The following is a 14588-nucleotide window of genomic DNA, read 5'->3' as shown; positions in this document are numbered from 1 at the left end:
TCTTGTCACTTTTTTCTTGTTCCTGCAGTCTTCAGGCCAACTCTGCCTGGTACTTCGTTTCAACAAGTCTATCTTTCAATTTCTCTATATTCTGCTGCTTAGTTTTCTCAGCCTGCTGCTTAGTTTTCTTAGTTTCCTCTTGCTACTAGAGCTATTTTATACTTCATTCTGACTCCCAACAGAAAATGATCAGAATTGGAGCTGGCACACCGAAAAGAATGGACATTTTCAATTGCAGTAGCCCACTTCTTAGAGACCAGTACATAATCAATCTGATTAGCCTGATTTGTACCATGGATTTTATATGTACATTTGTGAATATTCCTTCTTGGAAACCAGGTACTCGTGACCTTAAAGTTGGCAGCAGAAAATTCTGCTATTCTACGACCATTCTTTAACTTCTTCCCTGCTTTTACATTGAAGTCACAGAGAGTAATAATAGCATCATGTTTTTGAATTCTTTCACACACGGCCTGGAGTTGATCGTAAAATCCATCTGCAACATCATAATCTGCACCTTCATTTGGAGCGTACACATTAATGAAGGTCACATTATGGAATTTTCCTTTAATTCTAAGGCTGCACATTCTCTTAGAAATCCTATATCCTGTACTCCTTGTCTGTCATCAATTTCAGAGTAATACATTGTAAATTTCAACTTATTAATCTTAACATTTCCATCTAACTTCTTGGAGAGCAACAATATCAATCTTAAACTTTTCAACTTCCTCTGCTATGCTGTTCTTAGCTCCAGCCTTCAACAGGGTACGCACATTCCAAGTTCCAAATCTCAATACCAAACTCATGTCCTTATTTCAAGGACCAGTCTATTTCCATAAAGGTTGTCCGGTTTCATTTGTCAAGCTATACATAACGGTTAGATTTTTTTATAGGGCAGGGTTGTCAACCCTGTGCCCAACCTGGAGGACTAGGGTATCAGGACCAGGTTTAACTAACTTAGTAGGCTATTTTGACACAGTTACTCATGAGCTGGATGTAGGGAACAATTTCAATGTAGTTTATATGGATTTTAGCAAATCATTTCATTCGGTCCATCTTGAGAGGTTACTGTATAACCTTGACCAATAATTAATGGATATTCTTCAGATTGTTGTAATGTCAGAAGTGGGGTTTCTCAAGGATTGGTTCTTGGACCACTGTTGTTTCTCATTTTCATAAATGACATCGACAAAGGGGTAGAAGGCATGATGTCAAAATTTGCAAACAATGTAAAGATTGGTAGCATCGTTAATGATCAGTGCCAAGTAGTGCTCCTGTAGGGTGACTTGAACAGACTTCAAAGGTGGTCAGAGAAGTGGTAGCTATATTTTAATGCTGCTAAATGCAAGGTGTCACTTGGGAAATAGCAACCCCGAAAGAAATTATACACTTGGTAGAGTTAAAACCAATGGAGGAGGAAAGGGATCTGGGTGTTACAATATTGGCAGATATGAAGTAAAGAGAATTCTAGAACTCAGGGGGAGGGGATAAATTAAAATTTCAGGAATAGTGTGTGTGTATGAAGGGGACATTGTCGATGCCACATTATGTCAAGGAGCTGGATATATTCTTACCCTGTACAAACCATATCCAAAAATTTCATTACTTCATGCAGCATTTCCCCTCCACCTTTTCTTACTACTGAATACACCATGAATTGTCAAACTAATAGAGCAACCTTAACTGTGAAAAGATCTAAACCCCCTCCCCCAAACACTTCCTCGTTCATTTTACAAACATAAGTGGTCTCAGTTCCAATCTAAATGATGTCCATTTCCATTTAGAGTCTGCCAAACCCATAACTTTTTCTGACAGAATCTCAGATATCACTTGATTCAACTACTGCTCAACTCAGTTGTCTGAATTATTCGCTGTATGATTCCTTTTGCTTCGAAGATGGTACTTGTGCATATGTCTGTTCTGATATTTCCTGTCAGACTTAGTAATTTGGAATCTCATCTTTTTGATCTTCTCTGGCTTAAAATCTCTCTGCCACATTCTGTCAAATTTGTCTATTCCCTCTGTTGTTCTCCAAATCCACTAATCACTTGGAACTCTTTGACTTCCTTTCTTTGAAACTTTACTTTTTCCAGTCCAACTTTCCTAACAGTGAGGCAATTTTCCTTAGTGATTTTAATGTTCACAATTCCAGCTGGCATCCATTTTCTGGTCACACGGACCCAGCTAGTCGAGATGCTAAGGCTTTTGCAATTACTAATGACCTCACACATAAATTGTTCATTTACCTACCAGGATACCAGACAATCCTAACCACATATCCAACAAGCCTGATCTTTTTTTTCACAAACAGCCCTTCTAAGTACATGGTCGAGGTGAGTGGTCCTCTAGGCACCTCAGATTACAACTTGGTGATTGTCTTTCCTCCAATAGAGTCTTTCTCTCATGGCCATTCTTGGCCTTGTGCTGTTTTGTATTACAAGAATGCAAAATGGGATGAACAGTGGCATTTCTTTCCTTTTTTACTTTTGTCAAATTAATATTTCAAATCTTCTGATGTCAACATTTGCACAGTTCGTGTCATGTCATAAAAATTATTCTTGTAGAGGTGGAACTCCACCTTAAAATCCCCTTCTTTATCTAAACCTTGCTTTTCCAATAAATGTGCCAAGGCTGTTCAAGAGAAGAATTTTGCATATCATAATTGACTTGTTTCCAAATTGTCAGTTTCATTTTGTTTTTACGCCAAAGCTCAGAATGATTGTAAAGCAGTTGTTAATCCATCCAAACTAGATTTTGAACAGGCTAAGAGTAGAAAACGTGCTTCTTGTTCAAATGCTAACCAAGCATTTTGTTCTCTTGCCAAAGCTATTGGCTGCCATTTTTGCCTATTTCTGATCCCACCTCTGTCAAATCCAGACGGTTCTATTGCCACTTCAGGCAAAGATAAAGCTGACCTTCTTACATCCTATTTTTCTTCCAACTAGTGTATTAATGACCTTTGTGAACCACACCCCACCATTCCCGCATGCTCCATTCAATGCGTCCTTTGGTCTTCCATCAAAAGGATGTTCAGAAGGATTTTGATATGTTGATGCTAAGAAAGCACCAGGTCCTGATGGTATTTCTCCACTTATTCTCAAAACTTGTGCTCCTAAACTTACTCCTGTTCTTTGCTGCCTTTTTTCACTTTCCTATTCCAATGGTATTTTTTCTTGTGCTTGGAAATTTCCTCATATCCATCCAGTTTCTAAAAAGGGTGAGAAATCCCTCCCATCCAATTATCATCCCATTGCAATTACTTCTACTCTTTCTGAAGTAATGGAGAAATCAATTAACTGCCAACTCTTAAACTATCTAGAAACCTTCCATCTGATCAACGATTGCCAGTATGGATTCCCTCAGTGTCGATCCACTGGTGATATTCTGGCTTATGTTACCCATATATGGACAAATTCAATGGAAAAATTTGATGAAATATAAGCAGTATCTCTTGACATCTCAAAGACTTTCGATCATTTTTGGCATAAAGGTCTTCTAAACATGCTTCTATCTTATGGCTTGCCAACTGTTTTTTCTAATTGGTTATTCAGTTTTCTCTCTGAGCACTCATTGAGGGTGTTGGTAGATGGCTCTCTGACTTCTAGCTTTTCCTTTTATTTATTAATGACCTCCTTCCATTGACTGGAAATCCTCTCCATAGTTTTGCTGATGATAGCACATTACAACCCACCTTCCAGTTTGAGAAACCTTGTCTTCCTCAAAAAGCTTCAACTTCTCAAATATCCACTACCAATTCATTAAATTCTGATCTCCAGTCTGGTAAATTTTTTTTTGACTGACTCTGTATAAGCTTTCTTTCTTGTATCATTTGCCATTAATGCTTATGCTAATAGTATACAATCAAATTAGCCACACGATCTCTCATTAATGAACCCCTGCTGCAACTGAAGTACAGGTAGTTCTCAACTTTACAAGTTAATTCGTTCCTAGCACGTGCTCGTAAAGTGAGAATTTATTTCCCATAGACATAAGGTTAAAAATAGGTGTTACGTTCTCAACAATGAAATTATTTAGCTAATTAGTGTAAATGAATGATTTACAATGATTGATTTATCGAAAGAAATGAAAATTTAGCTTGTAAAATCGAGCAAATTATAATAATAGAGAAATTATTTACGACTTACAAATGTTAAAGAATATTTATTCTTCATCATCATCATCGACTAAATACACACTCGTTGATAACTCATTATTGGCTCGGCACTCGTTGGTTTGTTGCACAAGGAGTTATCTTCTTCAGAAATGTTTCAAGAGGTGTTTGTTTCCAAGATAATCTCTTTTAATTATAACTTTCATGATTGCATGCATAAGCATTTTTTAACAGCACACACAAATTGCAACTAACACGATTCGTGTGGAGTAACAAGTTTACGAAGCATAAAAAAAAGGAATGAAGAGAAGATTCTGAAAATATATTTGTTTTTTATACGATTGAATTGAAGATTTCAGTAAATGGAAAACAATTTCACCATATTAACTTTAAAAAACCACACAATTCCAGCGTTATTTTCGCAAATGCAAGAAGATTGAGTTTACTACCCATTTATAATTGTTTGCAGTAGCAGAAAAGCCCAATAAACCGGAAAGTGCAAATTGTTTTTATTGTTTTATGGTTGTGATCTCCAGAAATTTGCTTTAGAAAAATATCACAAAGGCGTTTAAAATTGATTTTTATAACGGAACATATATAATAACGATGGTGCATTTTAATGATTAGAATTGGTAACTAATACAATTTACAAACCATGCTCACGACCTTTTATATGATCTTATAGTCACGATCATGACCTTAAAAATGGCATTTTAGAGAGATAAATAGCTTAGTTATACCGCGAAAATTTCAACTTCTGAGATATTGAAATGAATTACCAAAAAACAATGTGTTATTGGGTTCACATTACGATATTTTAATGACATGATGGTGTCTCTGTAACTGATTAATATCGTAAAGCTGGGTACACTGTATCGTGTACCTGCGGACATGGTTGGGAATGTGGTATTTATGAATGTTTAACATTCATTTTTTGTAATTAATGTTCATATTTTCGATTTTGTTGATACTTGATGGGGAAAAAAAACTCATAAACCTGGGAACTCGTAAAGCGAGAACTGCCTGTATACACCTCTCCTGTCTAGATGTCCTGTATTACTTTAATTAGTGACTTTAATCATCTTTAATCAGTGATTCCATTATTTACCTGGAACAGCAGTTAAGCTGTTCTATTTTTCCACTTGTTCTCAAAACATGTGCTCCTGAACTTATTCCTTGTAAACATGAGAGACTACTTCTACAGGGATGGGATACACTTAAATGGGTTACACATGGGTTGTGTTAGGGTAGCTAAGAATAGGAACAGGTGCATGTAAACTTGCGTGTACTCCAATGTTAGGAGTTTGGTAAATAAATTTGATGAATTTGAGGTATTGCTCAAAACACCAAAGGCAGATATTGTTGGGATATCAGAGACGTTGTGTCATATAGAAATAAGGAATGCAGAACTCGAATTTGGGGAGTACAATGTGTACAGAAAGGATAGACAGACAGGAAGGGAGGAGGGGTTATGCTATTATTTAAGAAACATAAAATCCAAGGAAGTGAAGCCAGTCAACATTGCTGGACAGTGCAGTGTCGAGTCAGTTTGGTGTAACATAAGCATTTTGAGGTCAAAATTGAGAGTAGGAGTGTGCTATAGGCCTAATGACTCTGATGAGTATAATACGAAACTGTACAGGGAATAGAGTGGGCCAGTAAATCAAAGAGTCTTATAATGGGGGATTTTAATTTCCCAGATATTGACTGGAATTTGTGAGTTGGTCACTCACACACTAACAAGGCTTTTGTGGATTTATTGGATGATTGTTTTCTATATCAACATGTTCGGGAGGCAACTAGAGGGAGTAATACTCTTGATATGATTATCAGTAGTGATTCTTCATGCATTGAGAATCTCCAGATAGAGGAACCACTAGGTGGCATGATCACAGTGTGCTGAAGTGGAATTTACTCAAAGAGGTAACTACCATCAGGGGTAAAGGGAGGGATTTTTGCTTTCATAAAGGTGACTACGATGGTCTGAGACAGTATTTAAATTCTATACAGTGGGACCAACTGATGATGTTACCAATAGCAAATTCAAAATGAAAAGCATTCAAAAAATTTATCTTGGAAGCTACTAGGCTTTACATACCAACTAAGAAATATTGTTCAAGGTTTAGCCCTAAATGGATGTCAGATGAACTAATGAGACATATGGCAGAGAAGAAAAATGCATGGAATACATATAAATTAATGGGTGACATAGAAGCTTATGATAGATATAAGCTGGTCTGTAACCAAGTCACAAAGGAGATTTGGCAGACAAAGGCAGATTATGAGAAATCCTTGGCAAAGGATGCAAAGAAAAACAGAAAAGAGTTCTTTACCTATGTAAACTCTAGAAGGAAAGGGATGAATTAGATTGGTCCACTGGATATTGATGGTTCAACTGTTGGTGATCCTGCTCAGGTGGCTAACAAACTAAATGAGTATTTTGCATTTACATTCACACATGAGGAGTAATTCAGGAAGAGGAATGCCAGAGTGGAGAGTTGGCAGTGAGCTAGATGATTTTATAATAACTGAGAGGAATGTAGAGGAGAAATTGTTGAGGATAAACATAAAAAAGGCATCCAGGGTGGATGGGAACTATCCACTTATATTAAAGGAGGCAGTAAAGGAAGTAAGCAAACCCTTAGTCATAATTATGAGAGCTTCCTTGGACTCAGGGAAGGTACCCACAGACCGGAGAAGTGCAAGTGTGACACTAATTCACAAAGGAGAATCAAAGGCCAACACAAGTAGTTAGAGACCTGTGAGTTTAACTTCTGTTCCAGGAAAATTAATCCAAGCACTGGTTAAAGAAGCACTGCAGGATCATCTAGGCAAGACTTCAGTTATAGCTCGGACACAGCATGGTTTTGTTAAGGGAAAGTCCAACTTGATTGGATACTATTATGCAGTCACAAAAGAACTGGATGCAGGGAATAACTTTGATATTATATATCTGGAGCTTAGAAAGGCTTTTGATACTGTTGCACATGGAAGACTGCTACACAAATTGGAGCAGTGTTGCATTGGAGGCAAATTGCTGCTGTGGATAAAGGGATGGTTGAGGGGAAGAAGACAGAGAATGGTAATCAATGGACACTGCTCATCGTAGACTAATGTTATTAAAGTCCCTCAGGGTTCAGTGTTGGGTCCATTGTTGTTTTCTGTATTTATAAATGATATTGATAATGATATATCAAGCTTAATGTCCAAGTTTGCAGACGATACGAAGATTGGCAGGGTTGTCAAGGACACTACTGACACTATGCTGCTGCAACAGGATCTGGAGAGGTTGAGCAGATGGGCTGAGAGGTGGCAAATGAAGTTTAACATCGACAAATGTAAAGTACTGCATATGGGAAACAGCAACCCCAGAGCAACGTATCAACTCTGTGGTACTACACTGACAGTGGTAGAGAATGAAAGGGACCTGGGGGGTGGTTGTGCAGGCAGATATGAAGTTCTCTGAGTAGTGCAGATGGGCTGCAAGAGTAGCTCATGGTGTATTGTCAATGATATATAGGAATTTTTCTAGCAGAGATAATGAGGTGATTATTCCCTTGTATAAGGCAATGGTCAGGCCACACCTAGAGTACTGTATACAGGCCTGGAGGCCTCATTTCAAGAAGGATGTAGAGTTGCTGGAACGAAAGATTAGTGAATGGAATGAAGGGTTCTCTCTTACGAAGAAAGGCTTAAGTTTTGCAAATTACAGTGTCTGGAAACTAGGCATTGGCGAGGTGATCTGATAGAGGTGTATAAAGCCTTGAATGGTTTGAGCATGCTCAATGCTGATGGGATTTCTCCTCTTGCTCAGAGTAATCACCTGAGAGGGCATAAATTCAAATTGAGGAAATACAGATGTAGGATAGATGTGTGGAAATTTACCTTTAGCTACCGGGTAATTGGTTGCTGGAACAGACTTCCATTCCAACAAGCAGTTGCTCTTGACATCTCAAAGGCTTTTGATTGTGTTTGACATAAAGATCTTCTAAACAGTGGGGCAAAGACAACTTAGTTGATTTCAATCCTTCTAAAACTCAATCCTGTCTTATATCTTACAAAAAGGATTCTTCTGCTCCTATGCTTATCTTTGGTGACACTCCGATTTCTAGGCAAGATGATATATCTCATTTGGGGATTACCCTGACTTCTAATCTCTCTTGGCACAAGCACCTTACAAATATTTCTTCCTCTGCATCTAAAAAACTTTGTTTTGCTCTTGTCATTTCTTTTCTTCCAACATGCTGTTCACTCTGTACAAATGCAAATTCATTCCTACCATGGAATATTGTTCCCACATCTGGGGCGGTGCCCCCAAAACCTCTCTCAGGCTTCTAAATTCCATTTAGAAGAGGGCAGTTAGGTTAATTAATGACTCATCTTTTGCATATTCACTCCACTCTCTGTCTCATAGACATAGTGTTTTTGCTGCATGTCTCTTCTACAGAAACTTCCATGGGCACTGTTCTTTTTTGAAGTGGCTTCTATAATTCCCGCTCTCTCTTTCAAAACAGTCCGAACACATGTCGCCACCGCTTTACGGAAAAGTAGCCCCTCGCATCTCGCCCCTGGAACATTTCGCCCCTAGTAGATAATGAGTAGGTTACAAAAATGTAAATACAGTCAATTCTCGATAACCCGAATTTTTATTGAAGTCCCAGTTCCTTTAGTGGAGATTCAATGTTAAACTCTCTCGGTTACTCGACCTAAACTTCCAATAACTCTAACTTTTCCGAACAAATTTTCAAAATTACATTCGTGTACAAATTGTCACGTAGCCTTTAAACTAATTTCTTCCCTTTTGTATGTCTTCAGGGTTCTCTTTCCATTGTGAAAGGATTAACTGGAACTGTTAATCCTTTCACATGGAAAGAATACATACTCGACCACGTGGGTGATAGTCACATGGTTAGTGACAGACATGGGGGAGGGAACAGTGACTAATCTTATAGGAGTCTTTTCAGTAACAAGTGAATCTTGTTCTGATTTTTCCAAATTCAAACAATAAAAGTTCCTGCATCTGGCTCTTCTCACATTTCCTGGCGCAGTGGACAGCGCACATTAGCTATTTTTGCCGCCTCGTTATCGGTGTTGCATCATGTGAACAAGCTGAGTGTCGCAGGCAGTGCAATATCTGCATATTATTTTTGCATCTTGATTGATTAATCCTGTGGTACAATGGCAAAAAGTGTTTCGTCAATAAGAGGCAAAAGAAAATTGGTAGATGATGACAACCATATTTACGTGTTTTCAAAGAGAACTCTAGATGAAAAACATGGAATCTGGGTTTGTGAAAAATGTTCCACCTACAAAGAGCGTGTTTGGACATAGGGTTTGGAAGGCCCAGTTGTGAAAGTCATAACTAACATAACCATGCAACTCAAGCTGCAAGGTCGGAAGCATTGCAATTGATTGGTCAAATACAGCAACATGCAACAACCACGAATGAATGGCCACAGCAAATTGTTGCATCAGTAATTGCAGAGTCTCATGCCAATGTCACGGCATTACTTCCTAAAAAGAATTCACTTAAACGAACTATTTGTCATGTTCGATGCAACAATGGTATTCCTGCTTTACTGAGCAATCTCCAGGACCTAGTAATTCCAAAAAATTTCAAGAAATTATCATCGATGGCAATGTACAACAGTTTTTGATGTGTGATTCTCAGGACGAACTGCTCCCGGGGTTGCATGCTTATTTTTTCCACTAGTAACAATGTTCAGTTATTGGCACGTAGCCAGGAGTGGTTTTCTGATGAAACTTTTAGCACAGTACCCACGCATTTCCAGCAGCTTTATACAATTCATGTGGTTCAATTCAATGCATTTATTCCAGTGGTCTATGTGCTTCTGCCAAACAAAACTCTTGCCACACGTCAAGTTGCTTCAAGAAGTTAAAAATCTACAACCGGGTCTCCAACCCCAGCGAATTATTACAGATTTCGAACACAGTGCCATGCAAGCCTTCCAACAAGAATTTCCTAGTATTGTAAATACCGGTTGTTTTTTTATGCAATTTCTGCTTTCCCAAAGCGTTTGCAAAAGGTACAGAATGAAGGTTTAAAAGCCTGATACGAACAAGACCATGAATTTGCTTGTTGGATCAGAATGATTCCAGCATTGGCATTTATTCCTCCTGCTAACGTTATTCAAGCATTTGAAGATTAAATTGAAGCTGATGACATCCCCATTGAAGCTATGGTGATTGCAAACTACTTTGAAGATACATATATTGGAAGAAGGCCGGCAATTACCCATTTTTGCCATCGAATTATGCAATGTTTACACACGAACACTGAATGATCAGCAATATACGAACAACGGCATGGAGGGGTGGCACAGGAGATTTCAGGTAACTTGTGTTACTTTATTCCCAAATATTTACCGATTCATTAATTCTTTAAAGAAACAACAAGGGCTACACAATTTCGAAATTTCACAACTAATTGCCAGTAATTCAGGCAATCAACGAAACAAGAAGTATGCTGCAATTTCTGCTAGAATCGAAAGATTAGTCCAAGATTTTCAGAATTGTAATGTGATTGATTACCTTAGAGGCATTGCATACAACTTCGAGTTTTAAACAGTAATAATGTGTATGTTTTGCAAATTACAGTGTCTGGAGACTAGGCACCAGCGACGTGATCTTGATAGAGGTGTATAAAGCCTTGAATGGTTTGAGCATGCTCAAAGCTGATGGGATTCTTCCTCTTGCTCAGAATAATCACCTGAGAGGGCATAAATTCAAATTGAGGAAAGACAGATGTAGGATAGATGTGAGGAAATTTGCCTTTAGCCAGCGGGTGGTTGGTTGGTTGGTGGAACAGACTTCCATCCCTTGTCGTGAAGGTTGATAGCCTGAATAAGTTTAAGGCTGAGCTGGACAGGTATTTCGAACGAACAGAGGGGTGAAGTGGAAGTGGTTATTTTTTATTTATTTAGGTGGTTGGGGGGGAGAAGACAGAGTGGTAATCAATGGACACTGCTCATCGTGGACTAATGTTATTAGTGGAGTCCCTCAGGGTTCAGTATTGGGTCCTTTATTGTTTTCTGTATTTATAAATGATATTGATGATGGTATATCAAGCTTAATGTCCAAGTTTGCAGACCATACAAAGGTTGGCAGGGTTGTCAAGGACACTACTGACACTATGCTGCTGCAACAGGATCTGGAAAGGTTGAGCAGATGGGCTGAGAGGTGGCAAATGAAGTTTAACATTGACAAATGTACAATACTACATATGGGAAACAGCAACCCCAGAGCAACGTATCAACTCTGTGGTACTACACTGACAGTGGTAGAGAATGAAAAGGACCTGGGGGTAATTTTGCAGGCAAATATGAAGTTCTCTGGGCAGTGCAGACGGGCTGCAAGAGTAGCTCATGGTGTCTTGTCAATGATATACAGGAATTTTTATAGCATGGATAAGGAGGTGACTATTCCATTGTATAAGGCAATGGTGAGGCCACACCTTGAGTACTGCGTACAGGTCTGGAGGCCTCATTTCAAGGAGGATGTAGAGCTGCTGGAACGAGTACAGAGAAGGGCAGCAAGATTGATGAATGGAACAAAGGGGTACTCTTATGAAGAAAGGCTTAAGTTTTGCAAATTACAGTGTCTGGAGAGTAGGAACCAGCGAGGTGATCTGATAGAGGTGTATAAAGCCTTGAATGGTTTGAGCATGCTCAATGCTGATGGGATTCTTCCTCCTCTTTCTCACAATAATCACGTGAGAGGGCATAAATTCAAATTGAGCAAAGTCAGATGTAGGATAGCTGTGCGGAAATTTGCGTTTAGCCTAGCCAGCAGGTAGTTGGCTGGTGGAACAGACTTCCATCCTTTGTCGTGGAAGTTGATACCCTAAATAAATTTAAGGCTCAGCTGGACAGGTATTTTGAACGAACGCAGGGGTAAAGTGGAAGTGGGAGTTTTTTTTTTTTTTTTGGCTGATGCTGCATAAGCTTGCTTTCTTGCATTTTATGCCTCTACTGATGCTAAGCTAAATTATTCTTACTAATATAAACTAAATGTCAGAATAAATTAAAACATAATGAAGAACCAAAGTGGTGGACATAAGCGTTCAGAACGCCATCAACTGGTCACCTTCTGCTGGATTCCAGCACATTCCGGAATTTCTGGTAATGATCTGGCTGATAAAGCTGCAAAAAATCCAACTACCTTAGATTTAACCAATATCCCTGTTCCAGCATCAGACTATGTACAAATCATTTATGTTGCATGCCTATCAGAATGGACAACCATCTGGAGCTCTCAAACTAATAACAAGCTGTTGCAGTTCAAACAGGATCCCAAAATTTGGCGGTGAAGTGTCCGTACATCTAGACGAGAAGAAGTAGTCCTTTCAAGAGCAAGAATAGGTCATACACATCTGACCCATTTTCATTTACTATCAGAAGATGATCCATGACATTGTTCTATAACCCTGACTGTGAAATACATTCTCATTGAATGCCCATACTATAAACAAGATAGAAATTCAACCTTACCATCGTTGGTTAATCTTCGGAAATCAATAAATCTAGAGAATCTAATCGGTGACAATGCAAATGTTTCTGAATTTTTCAGATTTCCGAAGCAAATTGGAGTTTTTAATCGTTTCTGATCTCAGCCTTTCCTGACATTATGAAAACTTCTCATCTATTTCTACAATAAATGAATAGGCGCATTATAGCCAAAGCAGTTTATGCGCCATCAAACCCCCATAACAACAACAAACAACAACATAAGCATTCAGATTAAACTATATCAACTTATCTTTGCTATTGCAACCTACCTCAATTTATCTTTACAATATAATGCATTGTGGGATTGAATAATGGTCATGCATGATTCGATCCTATCATGTCCCATCAGTCTATCGAATGATTCAGTCCCATTAGGCAGGGAAGATACTGCTCATAATTTTCAATCAGCAAAAATCATCTGTACCAGTGTAACACTCCCAAGAATATTCAAGGTTTTCTTCTTATCACTACATAAGATGATATTTCTATTCTTAAAGTGAAAATCTAGTTTGTTCCTTTCAGTAAATAAACATTTTATTCCAAAGACATATCATTCTTATAGAATATTTCATTGAAGTTTACTAACCCTGGTCTTAATGTCTCATTAATGTTTGTTTTAAATTAAAAGCATGCTACAAAATCTTATGCAGCCCCATTACATTATTTTATATGGATTTATGTGATTTGCTTTTCAGAGTTATTTTTCTGTTAAAGAAAATAAAATTTATACCGAATTTCATGGGAGAAGTAATATCATTTTTTAAAATTAATATTTGTATGTTGGTACATTGGTGTGGGAGCAAAAGATCAGAATGTTTTTGCTGAAATAGTGGTGTTGCATTGTGAAATCTAAAGTTTTAAATTTCTCTTTTTATCTGTGGAACCATGTGATTTCTTGATATTATTTTGTTTTTTGAATGAAATACTAATTTAGATAAATAAAAAATTCATATGACAATTTTTTTTTACCTCAGAAGTCGAATTAACAAAGCTGGATGAAAGATTAATCCGCATCTTAGCATGGCAGAGGCTGCAGCAGCTTTTACCACAGAAGAATTCACCATCAGTGGGTGTAGTAAAAGGAATAAATGGAATTGTAACTACAGGTAAGAATCTTCTCTGTATATGCAGTCTCATGCATAATACAGTCGGACCTCTATAAACAAAATCGATCGTTCCCTTGAAAAAATTCATTAAACAGAAATTTCGTTATAAAGAAATATGACCTTTTCAACAATGAAAAATACTGTAAATTCAGAAATATAGTAAAAGATGGAAAATAAATCAGAAATAGGTGGGAATGAATAAATTTTGTAACATTTTAAAACAATTAATTTATTAATACATACATATTAAGAAATGATTACTTAATGATGCGTACAATGTATTAGTACACTTTTAAGAATTATTTCGTAAAATTTTTGGTTATTTTTTGTTGTACACTGCATTCTACTATACACCATTCATAAAAATGTTCCAATTTGTGTAAACACACAAATATATTTTCTGTTACTTTTTGTTACCAGTGAAGGCCTCAACACAAAGATTCAAATGATGCCAACATTTCTTGTTTGGAAGGTTTAATATTGCCTTCATTTTCATCCAACTCATTGTCGATATTATCACTAGTTGTTTGAATACTCTCCAAAACTCTCCAGTTGTTTGAATACTCGGATATTTAGCTACTATGACATCATTATCAATTCCTAAAAATTCGTCAAGAACAATTTCTCCAATGATCAAACCTCTTGCTTGGAGTTTTTCCCAAGATTGCTCAATGTCTTGTCATAGTTCATACCTCTCATCGCTGTTAATTGGTGTTTTAGCAAAACCTGCTTTTGCAAAACAATTTTTAATCATTGTTTCCGTTGCATGTTGACTCCATACTTTCGCCAACTCTGATATGCACATCCGCAAATCTATAACAGAGTTTACAGGTTGGTTGGTTT

At 37.5% G+C, this 14588-nt stretch overlaps 1 protein-coding gene across 1 annotated transcript in view; it reads left to right on the top strand.

Annotated features, from left to right (window-relative positions):
• LOC150085767 (PHD finger protein 12) overlaps window positions 1-14588 on the top strand; it is a 529395-nt gene that overhangs the window by 355209 nt on the left and 159598 nt on the right. Inside the window, exon 11 of the mRNA XM_090373472.1 lies at window positions 13614-13745. Coding sequence (XP_090229598.1) covers window positions 13614-13745 — 132 coding nt within the window. The remainder of the gene's footprint in view (window positions 1-13613; window positions 13746-14588) is intronic.

This window comes from Mastigoproctus giganteus, chromosome 5, assembly GCF_048544385.1.
Source record: "Mastigoproctus giganteus isolate SK-2022 chromosome 5, ASM4854438v1, whole genome shotgun sequence".
Lineage (NCBI taxonomy): Eukaryota > Metazoa > Arthropoda > Arachnida > Uropygi > Thelyphonidae > Mastigoproctus > Mastigoproctus giganteus.
This window is presented reverse-complemented; position numbering and strand designations above follow the sequence as displayed.